The sequence below is a fragment of the Sus scrofa genome, chromosome 14 (assembly GCF_054392235.1).
Source record: "Sus scrofa isolate SSC_HxYL_T2T_F1_AM1 chromosome 14, Sscrofa_HxYL_maternal_Yorkshire_Landrace_v2.0, whole genome shotgun sequence".
NCBI lineage: Eukaryota > Metazoa > Chordata > Mammalia > Artiodactyla > Suidae > Sus > Sus scrofa.
Window position 1 is genome coordinate 71,411,273 of NC_139396.1, and position 21,764 is coordinate 71,433,036.

The 21,764-nt window shown below is 42.6% G+C and overlaps 1 protein-coding gene across 4 annotated transcripts in view; it reads left to right on the forward strand.

Moving 5' to 3' along the window:
• MAPK1 (mitogen-activated protein kinase 1) overlaps window positions 1–21,764 on the forward strand; it is an 82,150-nt gene that overhangs the window by 37,705 nt on the left and 22,681 nt on the right. For 3 of the 4 annotated variants that reach the window (NM_001198922.2, NM_001435247.1, XM_084992747.1), the window contains 2 exon segments: window positions 18,824–19,006; window positions 20,535–20,724. In NM_001198922.2, the coding sequence (NP_001185851.2) occupies window positions 18,824–19,006; window positions 20,535–20,724 (373 nt within the window). 4 annotated transcript variants of the gene reach the window in all.

The following is a 21,764-nucleotide window of genomic DNA, read 5'->3' on the forward strand; positions in this document are numbered from 1 at the left end:
CTTCTAGTTTTCTGTCTCTGCCATTTGCATTGAATCTATAAATCGCTCTAGTAAGTGTTCTTTTTTTTTATCATTTTTTAAAGTTTTATTGAAGTATAGTTGATTTACAATGTTGTCATAATTTCTGCTCCACAACAAAGTGATTCAAGAGTTCTTAATCTTGGAGTTCCCAAGATTGGGAAACGAACCCAACTAGGATCCCTGGCCTTGCTTAGTGGGTTAAAGATCCGTGTTGCCATGATCTGTGGTGTAGGTTTTAGACATGGCTTGGATCCCGTGTCGTTTGGCATAAGATGGCAGCAGCCTATGCCATATTCGACCCCTAGCCTGGAAACTTCATATGCCATAGGAGCGGCCCTAAAAAGCAGTAAATAAATAAATATTACCAAGGAGAATTTTGGAAAATATCTAACTGTCTAAAAACCTAATCTGCCAGTATTCTTAGAGCACAGAGGATCTCACCCCTGATTCCATCCTGAGCTCCTCTCAGGGGGTGTTGAGAGTGGGCAGCTGCAGTGGCTCATGATTGAGTCTGTAGAGGCAGGTGGCAAGTGCCAAACTCTGGTTCACATTTGAAAAATTGGCCTCTTCTAGGTGAATATTTTTAAGCTGTAGTCTGATTTTATTGAATCTCATCTTTTTTTTTTTTTTTTTTTTTTTTTTTTTTTTGTCTTTTTGTCTTTTTAGGGCTGCACCTGCGGCCTATGGAGGTTCCCAGGGTATGGGTCTAATCAGAGCTGTAGCCACAGGCCTACACCACAGCCACATCGGACCCGAGCCACGTCTTGGACCTACACCACTACTCATGGCAATGCTGGATCCTTAACCCACTGAGTGAGGCCAGGGATCGAACCCACGACCTAATGGTTCCTAGTCAGATTTGTTTCCACTGCGCCACAACGGGAACTCCTGCATCTCACCTTTAGTATGATCTTCATACTTAGTTTAATGGCTGCACAGTGACCCATTAATATTCCATAATTTAGTATTAATTCTGTGTTTGGCAATACAGGTTTTGTTCTTTTAGGTATTGTTGAAGTAAATATCTTGAAGTATCATCTGTATTCTTAAGGATTCTCAAAGCGAGAAAGGCAGATGGGATGAGGTTCTATTTATTTCTGTCTGCAGTGTGTATTTAGACTATATTAGGTAGCAGATAAAGGTTTGTCAAGTGATTGAGGTGGAATTTAACTTAAAATTCAAGTAGGTAAAGTTTTCAGTTATATTTTAAGGAATGTTTTTGTTCCATCAAGCATTCGTGGCGGGGGAGGGGACAGGGTTGCAATTTAATGGAGTAGTCAGGGGAAGCCTCAAGGAGCTGACATCAGAGCAGAGACCTGGAAATGAAAGAGCCATAGGTATATCTGGGGGAAGAGCAACCCAGGTAGAGGGCACAGCAGGGGTAAAGGCTCTGGGGCAGCACCATGCCTGTGTGTAGGAGGAAGCAAGGAGGCATGTGGCTGTACAAACTTTGGTTTTTACTCCAAGAGCCCTGGGGAACCATGAGAGGGTTGGAACAATTGGCCTACCCACAGCAGGCCACCAGGGAGGGCAGGTTGTGCAGTAATCCACCTGGCAGAGTCCTCCTAAGAGAATGAGGGCTCTCATTTTCCTGGGACTAGACAGAATTAGCTGTAGGGACCCTGCCTTGCCCTAGCCCACCAGGCAGGTACCCGAGTACCTACCCAGGAGAGGGCATGGCTACGACGGGGCCCTGGCACCATGTGTGCACACGTGTGTCTTCTAGCTACCTCCAGTCTGGTGGTCACCAATGGAGGTAGACAGGAGGTTGATCGGTAGACCCAGGTTCCTCAAATCAAATGATTGTCCAATGAAAATAACCCTGAGACCTTGACAGGAAGGAAAGAGAAATCTGTTTCCTCTGGCTGGGCTTGCTAAGCTGAGTAGGGGGTGTCATCAGCCAAGAGCCCTGGAACCACCCCTGCCCAAGGAAACTACTCACTGGAGTTCAAAGTCTCCAGAAATGGAGAGAGTCACATAGCTGAATACTGAAGCACCTGGATCCAGCTATGCCTAAAGTCAGAAAGAACCTAACCCTGTACATTTCACTTCCTGAAGCTCACAAAGACTATTTGGCTCTAGATGACTTGGCTCCACTGCAACCCAGAGAGGCTTAGCTAGAACCACCCACCCCCACCTCAAGGATGGGGGTTGGGACCTCTTGGGCAATGCTAAGAATTCAGGTAATCAGGGCGAGAAGCTCACTGAGGCTTTGTACCTGTAGAAGCTGGGCCAACCCCGGGGGGTAGAGGCTGGACCATGGAACCACTGGGTCTGAAGAACCTACCTCCCTCCCCACTGCCTGCTCCAAGTCCCTCCTGGCTCAGGTGCGAGACAACACCCAGTGACATCCAGGGCCCTAATTCAGCCTTGCTGTGGGAACCACCTGGGAACCATAATGAGAGGGAAGTCTCTGTTCTTGGCAAAGTCTGTGTTTTCCAGAAAATAAAAGGTTATGGGGGCAAGAAGGGGGATGCACTCCCTCCTGAACACGTTCTGTTTCCTCAGGTCCTTCGAGGGTCCTGGTGCTCTGGTTCCTCCCCTGCTAGAACTTCTGGTTCTTGCTTAGCTGGTTGTGGTGTCAAATGTTGTATTTCCACAGCAGTTGCCAGTATTCTTGGGTCTCGGGGTCCAGCTCCTCCAGCTTCTTGGGGAGGGGCCACATTCATCTCGAACAGCCTGACGGAGAGTAGGCAGGAGCTAGGGTGCAGAGCAGCCCCTCAAGGCTTCCGCGCTCCAGGCACTCACTCTGCGTACTCAGAATCTGGCTTCAGAATGACATCCATGCCCTCCTTGTAGATATTGATGCCCATGGCATGTGTGGTGAGCTGGATGGGGTCTGTACACACCTCTAGGGTCCTTAAAGGCCTCACTGACCACAGAGCCTTTTCCCCCCGTAATGACCAGTCTTCTGGTGCGATTTCGTAAAGATAGTCTCCCAGAAGCAGCGGTGTCTGAGAGCTGGGCCCGCCAGCTGGCCCAGCTGTGGGCAGCCCCAAAAAGGTGTCTAGCCCCTGTGACGTAAGCCTGCTTAAGCATTCATTTTTGTTTTTATGGGAGGTTAAAGTAGTTTATTATGAAATGTTTGTTTTCTTCTGTTTATTAAATTAAGCCCATATTTTCTACATACTAAGTAATCAGATTGGAAGTGGCATTTAATGGAATACTTTTTTCAGATAAACTTTTATGTTGGAGTATTTTAAGTTTACAGAAAAGTTGTAGAGAGTTCCCATAAGCTCCCCCCCGACCCCCATTCCTGGTGCCCTAGTATCACCCTCTTACTGTACTGTAGTGCGCTTATCAAAACTGAGAACCCTGTGTATATGTATGTGTGACTGGGTCACCTTGCTGTACAGTAAAAAATTGACAGAACACTGTAAACCAGCTATGATGGAAAAGAATAAAAATCATTAAAACAAACAAAAAAAAACCCCTGAGAACCCAGCATTGGTATAACTCAACTCCAGACTTTACTTGGAATTTGCCTTTCCATTGATTTCCTTTTTCTGTTCCAGGACCTAGTCCAGGATACTACATGCATTTAGTTGCTATGTCTGCTTTGTCTTCTGTGACTATTGTCTTGCTTTTCTTTTCATGACCTTAAGGAGTACTAGTCAAGCATTTGGTGGAATATCCCTTGACTTTGGTTTGTCTGATGTCCTTCTCATTATTAGACTGGACTTATGGGTTTGGGGAAAGAATATTACAGAAATGAGATGCCCCTCACCTCATCCCGTTAGGGGTTCACAGTATTCACCGTGGTCACTTGGTCGAGGTGCTATCCTCAGGTTTCTCCACTGTAAAGTGACTGTTTTTCCTTTTTTAAACTCTGTTTGGCCTGCTAGTAAGTTCAGTCTGCTCACATGGTGTGGGCACTGGGTGAAATTAAGTTTCACCTCCTGGAGGGGAGAATGTCTGCTTTCGAAATTCTTCTGTCTGAAAGACTTGTCTCTTCTCCATTTATTTATCTATTTGTTTAATTAATTTTTGCTTTTTAGGGCCATGCTTGCAGCATACGGAAGTTCCCAGGGTAGGGGGTCGAATCGGAGCTACAGCTGCTGATCTACACCACAGCCACAGCAATTCAGGATCCAAGCCGTGTCTGTGACCTACACCACAGCTTATGGCAACACCAGATCCCAGCCCACCAAGCAAGGGCCAGGGATCAAACCTGCATCCTCATGGATACTAGTTGGATTTGTTTCCACTGCACCACAGCGGGAACTCCCTGGCCTCCTTTTGTTCTTGAGTACTTCCTTACCCCAGCACTATGTTGATGCTCCAGGCTCATCTTGTGTTTTCCTTGCCCTCATCCCTATAATCAGCCATTTCTGTTCCTTTTATTGGAGGAGGATATTTAGAAACCAAGATCTGGGCACTGGATATAATTGAATACTCTCAATCCTCTAATACTAAATACCAGGAAAATGTTAGTAAATTAGCTTTAGCAGAAGTGTAAGAAGTATTGGAGTAATTGTCAAAATCTTTCAAACACAGAACTGAATTGGCCTTTTCAGTCAAGTAATATCCTTCCCTTAAGGAAATTTGAATGCACGTTGGGTATCTAGTTCAGTATCAGTGTAGGGCAGGGACCCATATTTCCCACCTGGCGCTGAAGGCCATGTGAAATATGCTCGGGTGACTAGGAGTGCTCTGTGGCCTGGAGTTCATTGGTATTTCAGGTATCCTGCGGCTGAGACAGCTAGAGGCTGAGTCAAGACCTGAAGTACTTGTGGCTGGCAGTTTGTACTTCTCCCAGTTCCTTTTGGCATTTGTGGTTCATCTATAGGGTTTTTGTTAGGAAGTCTTCCAATGGGAGGTGTCAGATAATAGTATTTTGTTTCTCCCCTGCAAGTTTCGTTAAACTACTCTTAACAAGGCAGGTTGTTTAGATTATAGAGTTCAGTCCTTGAGGAGTGTATTCTAATTGAATAGAGAGTATTCCAACAGGCCCAAACTAGGAAACATGAGGTTTGAGAAATAAGCACCCGTCTCCTGAGCTGCCGTGGCTCCCTCGTTATTCCAGGTTGGCGAAGAGGGCTCCTGCCTGGTGCACTGCCCTCTCCTCACCATTCTTTCAGCCTTCTGCCACCTGAGGGAACTTCACAGAAATAGCAATAGTGCCATGCTTAGAATTTCTGGTGGCTCTCCAGGATATGGCCTGGCTCCTGCTTATGTCTCCAGCTTCAACCTATCTGTGACCCCGTGTGTCCCACTCACCATTGCCCGGTTTCCTCTGCACCTTTGTGTGCCATGTGCTTTGCATGAAGTGCACTCTGCCTTCTCACCCAGCCCCCAGCCCACCCACCGCTTTCATAACAGCCTGTGCCTCTCAGTTGTTCCCCTGGATTTGCCAGTCCTTCTCCTCCTCACCTTCTTTAAAAAATAGTTGCCTGTGCTGTTTCCACTCCTGTCCCTACTCCCCTCCATTTACTGACACCCAGAGTACCGGGCATCAGCTCATTGCAGATTCAGTGAATGTTTTCCAATGTTCCTCTTTCTCAAGCACTCCTCTTTGGAACTCTTTCTGTCTTTGGCCTCTGAAACACCACTCTCCTGGTCTTTATAGGTGCTTTCTCACTCTAGCTAGTTCCTCTTCCTCTGTCTGCTCCCGAGTTTTCACCCCAGACCTCTCTTTTCTACATTCTCTTTCCTCAGCAGTGCTACCTACCCTCTGTGGCTTCTGTTAAAAACTCATATATCCTATTCCCAGCCTTGCTGTCTCTCCATTTAATGCTGCTGGAAACACAGAGCCTCTGTTTCCTCCATCAGAATCACTCACAAGCATCTTTACATCTTTAAGTCAGGAAGTAAGAGACTGTCATTGTCTTCCCCTACATCTGTCATCATTTTGTACCTCCCAAACCCACACCTGCCCCTAATGTTTTTTTTTGCAAGGCCTGGATCAAGAACACATACGGAGCACCACGTACCATATAAATCAAACTCAGAAACGTGTATTAAATTCTGTCCCCTACCATGACAGAGTAACCTTAAAGATTTGGAAGATTAGGTTCACATGGAAAAATCTTGGGCTTTTTAGAGTTAAGTGCATCAGTTCAAGGAGAACAGGGCTCCAGCATAGCCCTCTTTTTCCCAACCAGTGCTGTGCCCTACTGGGAGCTGGAGTTGGTGGTCACCAGCCTGATGGCCCACACGCAGCACACACCCTGCACACAGCTGCCCCTTGGCCACCTCTTTTGTACATGCTGGAGGGGAGTCTGCTCTGCAGAGCCACTGTGCAGAGACCCATACAGCCTTGGAAGCAGACTGAGGAGACACAGGGGATTCTGGGGTTCCTGATGGTTCTCTGGACCCCGTAACACCACCTGGTGGGGAGACGTATGGTTGGGTGAGGGCCAATGGTCCCCATAGATGGCCTGTTTATTTTCCTCTCCATGTGTTGCCTCTTGTCTTGCTCTGTGCCTTTGCTCCTCTTTCAGAAGCCTGTTCATCCTTCAGGCCTTATCGTAGTGTTCTTTTTATTTTTTATTTTATTTATTTATTTATTTATTTATTTATTTTTTCCCTTGCTACTTCTTGGGCCGCTCCCGCGGCATATGGAGAGTCCCAGGCCAGGGGTCGAATCGGAGCCGCAGCCACTGGCCTACGCCAGAGCCACAGCAACACGGGATCCAAGCCGCGTCTGCAACCCACACCACAGCTCACGGCAACGCCGGATCGTTAACCCACTGAGCAAGGGCAGGGACCGAACCTGCAACCTCATGGTTCCTAGTCGGATTCGTTAACCACTGCGCCACGACGGGAACTCCCCTTAGTGTTCTTTTTAATACTAAGACTTTTAAGACTTAATCTACCCAAATCCTCTTGGGGTTTCAGAAGTGCTTTACTGTGACAGGTAGTATATGTTGTCTGTTCCTGTCTATTCCCTTGCTAAACTGAGAGCTCCTTAAGAGCAGGATCACTATTTGCTTTTGACCCCAGTACTAACATGAAGTCTCACAAATGGGAAGTTCTTGACAAGTAGGGCTTGAATCCACCACAGCTGTGGCGTCACTCTCTTGTTGTTGTGGTAACCCTATCAAAACAGGAAATGAGGTTAGTTTAGCATGACTTGTTCATAATTGACTCATGCTGGTTCCCTTTTCTTTCTTAAGTGATCACAAAACATCTGTTAAACAATCTACTCCAGAATTTTGTGGGCTTCTATTTCCACATTTACTGGTCAAAATACCATTCTGGGGTCTTCCTACCTCCACCCCATCCCTGGAATTGACCACATATTCAGGGAGGCCTGGTTCCTTTTTTAACTGCTCTCTTAAGCATTTGACAAACAATATCATGCACAGTGTACTGTTTAAGTTTTAACATGTTATACAATCATGAAGCTGTCAACACAGATAATGAGCATATGCTTTACCTCCAGAAGCTCTCTAGTTTCCATCTGTGTGATCCCCCTCCCACCAGCCTTAGGTAACCCTACTGCTGTGCTCTCTGTCCTCATAGAGTAGTTTGCATTTGAGAGTCCTCTGCATTGTATATATCAGTAGTTTATTTCCTTTTATTGCTGAAAGTAGCAATCTACCTGTTTTGAGACTTGAGCATGTTCACCTTTGGCCTTGACCTCCCATTCACCACCATTTATTGATCTCAGAATAACATCCAGGACTTGAGGCTGCATTTATGTAAGTTGACTGGGAGGTCTCAATAGCTTGAGCTCCTGAAGGGCACAGTATTAGTTATAATCTCTGTATATCATTAGTATAACTGAAGTTTGGATAAAAGTTTCATCCTTTCAGATGGTGTGTATATATATCTGTCTGTCTCCATTAAATGCACCTAGCTCCAATTTTAAAGATTATTCTCTCAGGTGGATACGAAGTTAAAGATATTTTTGCACCTCCTTCTAACACATTAAGATTTTTTTTTTTTTTTTTTTGCTTTTTAGGGTCCACCTGCAGCATATGGAAGTTCCCAGGCTAGGGGTTGAATTGGAGCTATAGCAACACAGGATCTATGCCGCATCTGTGACCTACACCACAGCTCACAGCAACGCCGGATCTTTAACCTACTGAGCAAGGCCAGAAATCAAACCTGTGTCCTCATGGATCCTAGTTGGGTTCATTAACCTCTGAGCCACGAAGGGAACTCCCTAATGCATATTCTTTATTTTAAAAATATTTTGGGGGGAGTTACCACTGTGGTGCAGTGGAGTGGGATCAGTGGTGTCTTGGAACTGCTAGGATGCAGGTTCAATCCCCAGCCAGGTAGAGTGGGTTAAGGGTCTGGTGTTGCCTCAGCTATGGCTTAGGTTGCAGCTACAGCTTGGATCTGATTCCTGGCCTGGAACCTCCGTATGCCTCAGGGTGGCCAAAAAAGAAAAAAAAAATTTTTTTTTTGTATTGTTCTGGGATTCCAAAGTAACTGTGCTTTCTCCTTTAAAGGGTGTTCCAGTAGTCTTCTAGTATTTCTCTTGAATTTCTTCTTTCTTTTTTTGTGGGGTGGGGGGGCATGCCTATGGCACGCAGAAGTTCCTGAGTCACGGATCTAACCTGTGCCATAGCAGTGACAGTGCCGGTTCCTTAACCCACTAGGCCACCAAAGAACTCCTCTTGTATTTTTTCTAATTAACAATAGCTTGTGTGGTGTAGGTTGCAGACACAGCTCGGATTCCGCATTGCTGTGGCCGTGGTATGGGGTTGCAGCTCCAACTGATCCCTAGCCTGGGATCCTCCATGTGCCATGGGTGTGGCCCTAAAAAGACAAAAAAAAGGGGGGGGGCTTTTAAAATAAATTTTGAAAAAGTTAACGTAGTTCTTTAATCAAAATTGCTACCCTGTCACACTCCACACTAGGCTTTCTTTTGCAAACACAAGCAGATTTCATATGTATAAAAGCACATAGATATGGACATTATTACATATATAATCTTACTTTTACTCTTTCATAAAAAAGATAGCATATTAATCCACTGCTCGACTGTGCTTTTTTTGATTTAAGAGACCTTGAAGACCTTTCCATGCCATTCCTTTTCTCGGTTTCATAGTATTATGTGGTATCCATAACCCTATTGATGGATTTTTACTTATTTATTTATTTATTTATTTTTGCCTGCACCTATGGCATGCAGAAGTTCCTGGATCAGGGATCAAACCTGCACCACAGCAGTGACCATGCTGGATCCTTAACCCACTAAGCCACCAGGGAACTCGTGGTGGATATTTTTAAAATTAAACTTTTTGGGCAGAGCTTTCTTGCCTGGCCTCTTGCATCTCCCACAAGTGTCCTATCCTAATAAATCTGTTTCTTGCCTAAAATAATAAAATTAAACTTTTTGTTTTGAGATAATTGTAAAGTCACATGCAGTTGTAAAAGGTCCCATTTCCCCTCGGTGGTAATAACATCTTGAATAATTATAGTGCATCACCACAGCTGGGAGAGTGACATAGTTACACTGTGCAGAGATCATTCACATATCACTCATTTATATCATTTCATTTTATATCACAAGCTATTGAGTAGATTTTCGTGTGCTATATGATAGGTTCTCATTAATCATCTGTTTTAAACAGCAGTGTGTATGTGTTATTCCCACCCTCCCAACTCTTCCCGCCCTCTAATGGTTTCACCTATGGTAACCTTAAGATTGATTTTGAAATCCATGGGAGTTCCCATCGTGGCGCAGTGGTTAACGAATCCGACTAGGAACCATGAGGTTGCAGGTTCGGTCCCTGCCCTTGCTCAGTGGGTTAACGATCCGGCGTTGCCATGAGCTGTGGTGTGGGTTGCAGACGTGGCTCGGATCCCGTGTTGCTGTGGCTCTGGCGTAGGCTGGTGGCTGCAGCTCCAATTCGACCCCTGGCCTGGGAACCTCCATGTGCTGTGGGAGCGGCCCAAGAAATGGCAAAAAAGGGAAAAAAAGGAAAGAAAGAAATCCGTGAGTTTGTTTTATAAATAAGTTCTTTTGTATCATTTTTATTAGATTCCACTTATAAGTGATATCATATGATGTTTGTCTTTCCTCTAACTTCATTTAATATGATAATCTCTAGTTCCATCCATGTTGCTGCAAATGATATTATTTCATTCTTTTTATTGCTGAGTAATATTCCCTTGTATATAATCTTCATCCATTCCTCTGTCAGTGGACACTTAGGTTGCTTTGTGTTTTGGCTGTTGTAAATAGTGCTCAGTGAAAATTGGGTTGCATGTATCTTTTTGAATTATCGTTTTCTCTGGATAGACACCCAAGAGTGGATTTGCTGGATCATAGGTAGTTCTGTAGTTTTTTAAGGAACCTCCATACTGTCCTCAGTAGTTGTTGCACCCATTTACATTCCCATCAACCTTATAGGAGGGTTCTCTTTTCTCCACACCCTCTCCAGCACTTATTGTTTGTAGTCTTTTTGATGATGGCTATTCTGATTCCTGTGAGGCGATACTGTATTGTAGTTTTGATTTGCAGTTCTCTAATAATTAGTGATGTTGAGCATCTTTTCATGGGTTTTTCGGCCATCTGTCTTCTTTGGAGAAATGTCCATATAGATCTGCTGCCCATTTTTTGATAATGAGCTGCATGAGATGCTTGTATGTTTTAGAGATTAATCCCTTGTCAGTCGCTTCATTTGCAAAAATTTTCTCCCATTCTATGGGTTGTCTTTTTCCTTTTTTTTTTTTTTTTTTTAAATGGTTTCCTTTGCTGTGCAAAAGCTTTTAAGTTTAATTAGGTCCCATTCATTTATTTTTGTTTGTTTTCATTATTGTAGGAGGTGCATCAAACAAGATATTGTTGCAATTTATGACAAAGAGTATTCTGCCTGTGTTTTCCTCTAGGAGTTTTATGGTATCTGGCCTTATGTTTAGATCTTTAATCCATTTTGAGTTTATTTTGTGTATGGTGTTGGAGAATGTTGTAATTTCATTCTTTTACACTTACCTGTCCAGTTTTCCCAGCACTACTTACTGAAGAGACTTTCTTCCATTGTATGTTCTTGCCTCCTTTGGCGTAGGTTAGCTGACCATAGGTGCTTGGATTTATTTCTGGACTTTGTTTTGTGTTTTTTGTTTGTTTTAGGTTTGTTTTTTTTGTTTTTTTGTTTTTTTCATCTTTTGTCTTTTTAGGGCTGCACCCGTAGTATATGGAGGTTCCCAGGCTAGGGGTCAAATCGGAGTTACAGCTGCCGGCCTATGCCAGAGCCACAGCAATGCAGGATCCGAGCTGCATCTGTGACCTACACTGCAGCTAATGGCAACGCTGGATCCTTAACCCACTGAGCGAGGCCAGGGATTGAACCTGCAACCTCATGGTTCCTAGTCAGATTTGTTTCCACTGTGCCACAACGGAAACTCCTATTTCTGGCCTTTCTATCCTGTTGCATTGATCTGTAATTTCTGGTTTTGGGCCAGTACCATACTGGGTCTTCTTTTGTTTTATTTTTTGTTTTTTTCTTTTCCTTTATACAGCCATACTTTTGGCATATGGAATTTGCCCGGGTCAGGGGTTGAATTGGAGCTGCAGCCTATGCCACAGCCATGACAACACCGGATCCAAGCCATATCTGTGACCTACACTGCAGCTTGCGGCAATGCTGAATCTTTAACCCACTAAACGAGGCCTGGGATTGAACCTGCATCCTCTCAAAGACTGTGTTAGGTTCTTTACCTGCTGAGACACAACAGGAACTCCCACACTGTTTTGATTACTCTAGCTTTGTAGTATAGTCTGAAGTCAGGAAGTTCGATTCCTCCAGTTTGGTTTTTCTTTTTCAAGATTGCATTGGCTATTCAGGGTCTTTTGAGTGTGAATACAGATTTTAAAATATTTTGCTCTAGTTCTGTGAAGAGTATCATTGGCTGTCTTGATGTGGATTGTATTCAATCTGTAGATTGCCTTGGGTAGTGTCGTCATTTTGACAATATTGACTTTTCTCAGTCTAAGAGCATGGTATATCTTTACATCTGTTTGTGTCATCTTTGATTTCTTCTATCAGTGACTTGTAGTTTTCAGAGTACAGATTAGCCAGTACCATACTGTTTTCAGAGTACAAGTCTTTTGTCTCTTTAGGTAAGTTTATTCCTAGGTATTTTATTCTTTTTGATGTGATGGTAATTGAATGCTTCATTCTTTTTTTGACATCTACTCTTTTCATTAATATGTCTTTTCTCTCCCCCTTAAAATTTTTTAAAAATTTAATTGTTGGAGTTCCCATCGTGGTGCAGCAGAAACGAATCTGACTAGGAACCATGAGGTTGCATGTTTGATCCCTGGCCTCCCTCACTCAGTGGGTTAAGGATCCAGCGTTGCCATGAGCTGTGGTGTAGGTCACAGATGTGGCTTGGATCTGGCGTTGCTGTGGCTGGCAACAACGGGAACTCCAAAATTTTAACTATTTTTAAGTACATAGTTAAATAGTACTAAATATGTTCACAGTATGTGCGAAAGATCTACAGAGCTATTTTACCTTGCAAAACTGAAACTGTACCCTTGAGGACCATCTCATTTTCTTCCCTCCAGTGCTTGGTAACCACCATTCTTCTTTCTGAGTCTGTGAGATTGACAGCTTTACATACCACATTTGAGTGGAATCATACAGTCTTTTGTGACTGGCTTATTTCATTTAACATAATGACTAGTCTCAAGGTTCATGTATGTTGTAGAATGCAGGAGAATTTCTCCTGAATACAGGAGATTCGAATCTGAATACAGTTTCTGGATGTGCTTAAGACAACATTTTTGTTATCCATTTCTCCATCAGTAGACACTCTGGTTGCTTCTACTTGGATATCATGAATAATGTGGTGAACATGGATGTGCCAGTATTTCTTTGAGGTCTTATTTTTTTATAATGATTTTTATTTTTTCTATTATAGTTGGGTTAGTATTCTGTTAGTTTTCTACTGTACAGCAAAGTAACCCAGTCTCACACACACACATATATACACATTCTTTTTCTTAAGTATCCTCCATCTTGCACCATTGCAAGTATCCTCCATCTTGCACCATTGCATGTGACTAGATGCAGCAGGATCTCATTGTTTATCCACTCCAATGCAATAGTTTGCATCTATTAACCCCAGATTTCTAGTCCATCCCACTCCCTCCCCATCCTCCTTGGCAACCACAAGTCTGTTTTCTAAGTCCATGAGTTTCTTTTCTGTGGAAAGGTTCATTTGTGCATATATTAGATTCCAGATACAAGTGATATCATACGGTATTTGTCTTTATCTCTGACTTACTTCACTTAGTATGAGAGTCTCTAGTTCCATCCATGTTGCTGCAAATGGCATTATTTTATTCTTTTTTATGGCTGAGTAGTATTCCATTGTGTATATATACCATATCTTCTTAATCCATTCCTCTGTCAGTGGACATTTGGGTTGTTTCCATGTCTTGACTGTTGTGAATAGTGCTGCAGTGAACACAGAGGTGCATGCGTGTTTTTCAAGGAAAGCTTTGTCTGGATATATGCCCAAGAGTGGAATTGCCAGGTCATATGGTAGTTCTATGTATAGATTTCTAAGGTATCTCCATACCGTTTTCCATAGTGGTTGTACCAATGTACATTCCCACCAACAGTGCAGGAGGGTTCCCTTTTCTCCACAGCCTCTCTAGCACTTGTTATTTGTGACCTTATTAATGATGGCCATTCTGACTGGTGTGAGGTGGTATCTCATAGCAGTTTTGATTTGCATTTCTCTAATAATCAGTGATGTTGAGCATTTTTTCATGTGCTTTTTGGCCATCAGTATATCTTCTCTGGAGAAATGTCTATATAGGTCTTTCGCCTGTTTTTCAGTTGGGTTGTTGGCTTTTTTTGCTGTTGAGTTGTATAAGTTGCTTGTATATTTTAAAGAGTAAGCCCTTGTCAGTTGCATTGTTTGGAACTGTTTTCTCCTATTCCATAGGTTGTCTTTTTTTTTTTTTTTTTTTTATGGTTTCCTTGGCTGTGTAAAAGCTTATCATTAAGTCTTTAAGCTATTTTGAGTTTATTTTTGTGCATGGTGTGAGGGTGTGTTCCAATTTGATTGATTTCCATGCAACTGTCCGGTTTTCCCAGAACCATTTCCTGAAGAGACTTTTTCCCATTTTATATTCTTGCCTCCTTTGTCTAAGATTAATTGACCATAGGTGTCTGGGTTTATTTCTTGGTTCTCTGAGATCTTATTTTGAATTCTTTTGGGTTTATATGCAGAAATGGAATTACTGGATCATATATGATAATTCTATGTTTGATTTTTGGGAGAACTTCCATACTGTTTTCCATAGTCTCTCCACTACTTTATATTCCCAGCAGTGCACAAATTTTCCAGTTTCTCCACATCCTCTGCAACAGTTGTTAATTTTTTATTTTTTGATAGTGGCAAACCAGATGGGTGTGAGGAATTATCTTGTGGGTTTGATTTACATTTCTCTAATGATGAGTGATTTTGAGCAACTTGTCATATGCTTGTTGGCCATTTGTGTTTCTTCTCTGGAGAAATGTCTAATCAACTAATCCACATTCTCTTATTTTAATGTTTTTAAATTGAGCCATTCTTGAATTCCTGAGATTAAATATTACTTGGACATAATGGACTTGTTATTTTAATGTGTTGTTAAATTATACTTACTCTTTTTTGTGGTTGTTGTTTGCTTTTTAGGGTGGCACCCATGGTATATGGAAGTTCTCAGGCTAGGGGTCTAATCAAAGCTGTATCTTCTGACCTACACCACAGCTCACGGCAACACCAAATCCTTAACCCACTGAGGGAGGCCAGGGATCAAACCCACATCCTCATGAATCCTAGTCAGGTTCATTAACTGGTGAGCCATGAAGGAAACTCTCTACTTACTCTTTTTTTTTTTTTATTTTTTTTAATTTTCCCACTGTACAGCAAGGGGGTCAGGTTATCCTTACATGTATACATTGCAGTTACAGTTTTTTCCCCCACCCTTTCTTACTTATTCTTTTCTGTTGATTTTCAATCTCTTGTAAAAGAGATTGTTCTTTAGTTTTGCTTTTTAGTTGTTTTTCATTATCACCAATTTTTATTTACTTATTTCTAGAGGTTATTACCTTATAGGGATGAGTTAGGAAGCTCTTTATTTTCTTAACTGTGAGCGGTTTATTTAACCTTGAATTTTGTTTTTGAAAAGAAAAGTTTCATCAGTTAAAAGAAAAAATATGAATATTTAAAATTAACTCATCCAAAAACTGTATAGTCACAGATTGGATTAAGAAGATCCCAAACTGCAATCATAAGTGGTTTGCAAGAGACACATTTCAAGCAAAAGCGGTAGCGAGGCAGTGGGTGCAGGGAGAACTCCAGGATGTGAGCAGAGATTAAATTCTTAAAGGAAAAAAAAAAGGTGGTAATGCCACAGTGATTTTAAAATAAAAACTGAGACACCAAAAAGTCCATGGTGAAGATACACCAATAAAACATATTTGCCGAATATCACAACTATACAATATATAAAAAACAAAATCAAGATATCCAAGGAGAAATGAACAAATAGTGCTATTGTGGAAACATAAGTGCTTTGTGATCAGTTATGTGGCAGATTGTGTAAACTAAACAGGCGGCAAAATGGAGAGAGAATACACAGCGACAGATCAAAAACTCTTAAGTACAAGATCACCCCTTCTCTGCATGTGGGAATCAGTGAGTCTCCTCTCGTGCCTTCTCACTTGAAAGGAGTCAGTGGTTATTTCTCTCATCACAGAGTGTCCATGCAGTTGGAGGGGAACACTCTGCAGGAGCCCCTCCCCTCAGCAGTCTTGTTCTCAAAGGCAAATTTATGGAATGTTCAACCATCATGCTTCAGTAAATTAGTTGAATTTAACCAGTGTCTTAGAACTAGTTGAACCTATGTTCTCTTTTGTTCAATTTTTATAATTTGAATTATCAAAATTTTTTACTTTAGTAATATACATAAGTATAGGAGTTTCCGTTGTGGCTCAGCAGGTTAAGAATCTGACATAGTGCTCATGAGAATGCAAGTTTGATCCCTAGCCTCTGCTCAGTGGGTTAAGAATCCAGCATTGCCACAGGCTGTGGTGTATGTGGCTCAGATCCAGTGTTGCTATGGCATAGGCTGGCATTTGCAGCTCCAATTTGACCCCTGTCCTGGGAACTTCCATATGCTGTGGATGCAGCCCTGAAAAGAAAAAAAAAAATTTTTTTTAATATATAGGAGTTCCCTTCGTGGTGCAGCAGAAAGGAATCCGACTAGGAACCATGAGGTTGCAGGTTCGATCCCTGGCCTCGCTTAGTGGGTTAAGGATCCAGCGTTGCTGTGAGCTGTGGTATAGGTCGCAGATGTGGCTTGGCTCTGGTGTTGCTGTGGCTCTGGCATAGGCTTGTAGCCTGGGAACCTCCATATGCCGCAGGGTACAGCCCTAAAAGGACAAAAAAGACAATAAAGAAAAAAAAATAAAAAATACATAAATACTTAGAAATAAATATTCCCTATATTGAATAAGCTTGCTTGAACAACATATACCTTTGCCTGTCTACCTAAAAATCAGTGATTTAGGCTTTCGTGTAGCAAACCAAAGCAAAATAAGATTTGAGTAGTGATTCTTTTATTTAAGGAAATAGACTTCATTTCAGAGTATTGAGTGCAGATTATTAATGGTGTTGTGGGAAAATTTAAGCTGAGTTAGGCAAGGTCTCTGATATGGCATGGTTTTATGATAGACAGATACATTAGTAATTATCAGAATAAGTAGATTGATAAGTATTCTAAAAGCACAAACTTGAGAATAAACTTATTTATTTCCATTTTTAGCACCCTGAGGAAGCCAGAAGTAGTATGTTACTGCCTGTTTGTGTTGCATTGCTTTGATTGATGAACCAGATGTTGGTATTTGTTAATATTAAAAGCTCTTACAGAAAAGATTTGTAGAATATTGATCGTAAAGATAGTAGTACTGTTCATGATACAAATTCATTATAAAATTGAAGATATTATTGCTTCTGCTTGAAATTCTGTTAAGTCAGAACTTCAGGACAACTTGGGAGAGAACTGAGCCCTATGTTATAGTTATGAAGGTGTTTTTGTTTTTGTTTTTTTAGTCTTTTTAGGGCCACGCTCATGTCGTATGGAGGTTCCCAGGCTAGGGGTCGAACCAGTGTACACCACAGCCACAGCAATGAGGGATCCGAGCTGTGTCTGCAACCTACATTACAACTCACGGCAGTGCCAAATCCTTAACCCGCTGAATGAGGCCAGGGATCAAACCTGTGTCCTTATGGATACTAGTTGGGTTTGTTACTGCTGAGCCACGATGGGAACTCCCCAATATGAAGGTATTTTTTGAACAATACTTTCTAGGTTTTGTTAAAGACCACATAGACATCTTGATAAAATTTCTGGGGGTGGGGGTTGGTAAGACAACATCATTTTGCAGGTAAGACAAAATTGCTGTAAGCAATCAATATGTCCTCTTGGGTCCCCTTTCTTTTTGGAGAGGGTGGCCTCGCTCACGGCATGTGGAAGTTCTGGGGCCAGGGATCAAACCTGCGCCACAGGGAGTTCCCGTCGTGGAGCAGTGATTAACGAGTCCGACTAGGAACCATAAGGTTTCGGGTTCGATCCCTGGCCTTGCTCAGTGGGTTAAGGATCTGGCATTGCCGTGAGCTGTGGTATAGGTTGCAGACGCGGCTCGGATCCTGTGTTGCTGTGGCTCTGGTGTAGGCTGGTAGCTACGGCTCCGATTCGACCCCTAGCCTGGGAACCTCCATATGCCATGGGAGCAGCCCTAGAAAAGGCAAAAAGACAAAAAAAAACGAAAAACAAAAACAAAACCTGAGCCACAGTAGTGACCATGCCAGATCCTTAACCCCACTGTACCACCAGGGAACAATCCCCCTTTTCATTAAAATATAGTTGACTAAATAGTACTTAGTTTTTGGTGTACAGAATAATGATGGGGCGGGGGGTGTTTGTCTTCGTCTTTTTAGGGTTGAACCCATGGCATATGGAGGTTTCCGGGCAAGGGGTCGCTGGCCTGTGCAACAGCCATAGCAATGCCAGATCCAGGCTGTGTCTATGACCTACACCTACACCATACTCACATCAATGCTGGATCCTTAATCCACTGAGAGAGGCCAGGATCGAACCTGGGTCCTCATGGATACTAGTCACATTCATTTCCACTGAGCCATGATGGGAACTCCTGATTTAGTATTTTTATAGGTTATATATTCTGTTAAAAGTTTTCCAAGATAATGGCTATAATTCCCTGTGCTATGCAGTAGATCCCTGTTGCCCTCTTGGGTCCATTTTTGTTAGGGGTGAAGATGTAGTTGATGGTCATTGGAATATTTCTGCTGAGTCAGTGGAATCTGATACAGTAGTAGGAAGCTGTTATGGAGGCAGAAACGATTCCTCTCACCGGAATGCAGCTGCTGTTAAAAACAGTGGGAAAAATGGGGGGGGGGAATCCACCCATATTCCTGGGGTTTTGAAAATGGGCAACCAGGAGTTACCTGGTGGCTCAGTGGGTTAAGGATCTGTTGTCACTGCAGTGGCTCTGGTCACAGCTGTGGCAGGTTCAGTCCCTGGCCCAGCAACTTGCGCATGCTGCAGGTATGGCCAAAGAAAGAAAGAAATTTGGTGTCCATACAGTTTCCAGGGCCAGGCCCTCTGGTGGTTCTGAGATACATAGTGTGTACTGTGGCATCCTGCTATGTCCTCCCTCACTTAGGGCCTCTTTGTGGGTGATATGCATTCTGCCTTCATGCATGTGAAACAAGTATTTGCCCAGAGTTCTAAGCAGAATACTTCACTTTGTGTTCTTTCTGCCAGGGTGTTCTGAGAACTGTTTTTAATGCCATCTCCCCTCTTTTTCAGCTCTGCTTATGATAATGTCAACAAAGTTCGAGTAGCTATCAAGAAAATCAGTCCATTTGAGCATCAGACCTACTGCCAGAGAACCCTGAGGGAGATAAAAATCTTACTGCGCTTTAGACACGAGAACATCATTGGAATCAATGATATCATTCGAGCACCAACCATCGAGCAGATGAAAGATGTGTATCCTTTTCAGGCTGTGGACTCCACTGCTCCATCACCTGGTTGAGTAATGTGACTTGATGTGTCTTCCACTTATCGTGGTGGAAGAAAAGTAGTCAAACATGTTTAAGGGGAAACTCTACTCTGCTTGCCACTTACTATAACACTTGCATCATTTACTTTTTTTTTTTTCCTTGCTTCTTCCACAGCATGTGGAAGTTCCTGGGTCAGGGATCAAACCCATGCCAAGCAGCAATCCAAGTTGCAGCAGTGACAAAGCTGGGTCCTTAGCCCTCTGAACCACAAGAGAACTCCCACATCATTTACTTTTTTTCTCTGATTCATTTTATTAGTAGCTTTAGCATATTTTTTGCTGTTTATTCTATATTTTCTCAGTTTCAGTAAAGATTTCCTCTAAGTGTAGTTATGGAAAATGTTGGTTAACACCTTTTCCAGTCATGATACTTCTTTTCAAGGTATGGTTTGTTGTGGTGAAAGAGCAGTAGACTAAAAGAAGGGGCCCTGTATAGCACCTGGTCAGGTCGAGATTGTCCTGATCTCAGTGTCATTTTACTTCTGGGTCCAGTTTTCTCATGTTAAAACTGAGGTACAGCCTTCATGATCTTCAAGGCTATCTCAGGTCTGAAGTTGTCATTAATTGTGACAAACGTTTAGAAATCTGGACTCAGGAGGTCCAGAGGATACTTTCTGAGTAAGGACTGCATGTGAAAGATAGAAGTGTTAAGTGTGCTCGGAGTTCCCATCGTGGCACAGTGGTTAATGAATCCAACTAGGAACCATGAGGTTCAGTGGGTTAAGGATCTGGTGTTGCCATGAGCTGTGGTGTGGGTCGCAGATGTGGCTCGAATCCCGCATTGCTGTGGCTCTGGCGTAGGCTAGCAGCACCAGCTCTGATTAGACCCCCAGCATGGGAACCTCCATATGCCACGGGAGCGGCTCAAGAAAAGGCAAAAAGACAAAAAAAAAAAAAAAAAAAAAGAAGAAGTGTTAAGTGTGCTGGAGGAGGATCTGCCAGGAGAAAGGGTTCTGGCCAGTGCAGCATTCCTGCCAGCTTGCCCACTGTGCAGTCCGCCCCTCCAGGGAGAGGCAGTGCGCTGTCTCTAGGCAGTCTTTCCATTTTTAAACAGTTCTGTTACTAAGTTGTGATATTTTAAGTGAAATGCCTCCTTCTGCCGCCTGTTGTCCTGCTTTACCTTTTGCCTTGAAAATCAGGTCTTTTTTAGATGACTAGTTTTTAAGTCATGTTTCTTCAAATCCCATACTGTGTCTCATCTAGCATGAATCTCTAGGAGACGTATAGTATTTACAGAGAAATGAATAAAAGAAATGCAGGAAGACTTCACAGAACCTCAGGAGGAAGCAGCTACTCAGGACTCCTTCCATTAAGCTCTACTCAGTTTCCATCAGTTTCTCATTTCCCTTCTGGGCCTCATGATGTAATAATGGACCATTTGGATTCTTTCTGTTTTCAGTGCTTTGCTAGTGTAACTAGCTCTTTTGGTTGTGTTACCTTAATCTTTCCAAACAGATACATAGTACAGGACCTCATGGAAACAGATCTCTACAAGCTCTTGAAGACGCAGCACCTCAGCAACGACCATATCTGCTATTTTCTTTACCAGATCCTCAGAGGGTTAAAATATATCCATTCAGCTAACGTACTGCACCGTGACCTCAAACCTTCCAACCTGCTGCTCAACACCACCTGCGATCTCAAGGTCAGCCAGCTTATTTACTCTTAGGGTGATATTTATTGGACAAAACTCGTTTTGCTGGAGAATGTTTATTTATATATAATTTTTTATTTTATTTTTCTTTTCAGGGCCACAGATATCATGAAAGAATGTAGATTCATTCTAATAAAAATGCACTTGAATTTAAGAGGACCTAGATAAATGAAATGACATTCCATGTTCATGGATTGGAAGACTTAATATTGTTAAGATGGCAGTGTTTTCAAATTTGATCTACTGATGTAGTGGAATCCCTATCAAAGCCCCAGGTGGCTTCTTTTGCAAAAATGGACAGGCTGATCCTGAAGTGCAATAGAAATTCAAGAGACCCAGAGTAGCTAAGACAATTTTATGAAAGGGCAGAGTTATAGGACTCACACTTTCTGATTTCAGAACTTACTACCAAGCTGCGGCAATCAAGAGTAGGCATATAGATCACTGGAATAGAACTCCGAGTCAGTAAATAAACCCATATGTTTATGAGTAACTGACTTTTTTTTTTTTTGGGCCACTCTGTGACATATGGAGCTTCCCGGGCCAGGGATCAGATCCAAGCCTTAGTTATGACGTAAGCCAAAGCTGCAGCAGCAACAGATCCTTAACCCACTGTGCTGGGCCAGGGATTGAACTTGTGTCCCAGCTCTCCCAAGATGCTACTGATCCTGTTGCACCACAGTGGGAACTTCTGTGATTAACTGACTTTTTTTTTTTTTTTAAGGGCCAAACCCATGACATGTGGAAGTGCCCAGGCTAAAGGGTCAGATTGGAGCTACAGCTGCTGGCCTACTCCGCAGCCACAGCAATGCGTGATCCAAGCTGTGTCTGTGACCCACACTACAATTCACAGCAACACCAGATCCCCAACCCACTGATCGAAGCCAGGGTTTGAACCCTACACCCTCACCGATACTGTCAGATTCATTTCTGCTGCACCACAACAGAGGCTCCTTTTTTTTTTTTTTTTTTTTTTTTTTCCCAATTAACAAATTTTTGAGAAGAGCACCAAGAACATTACTAAGGAAAGA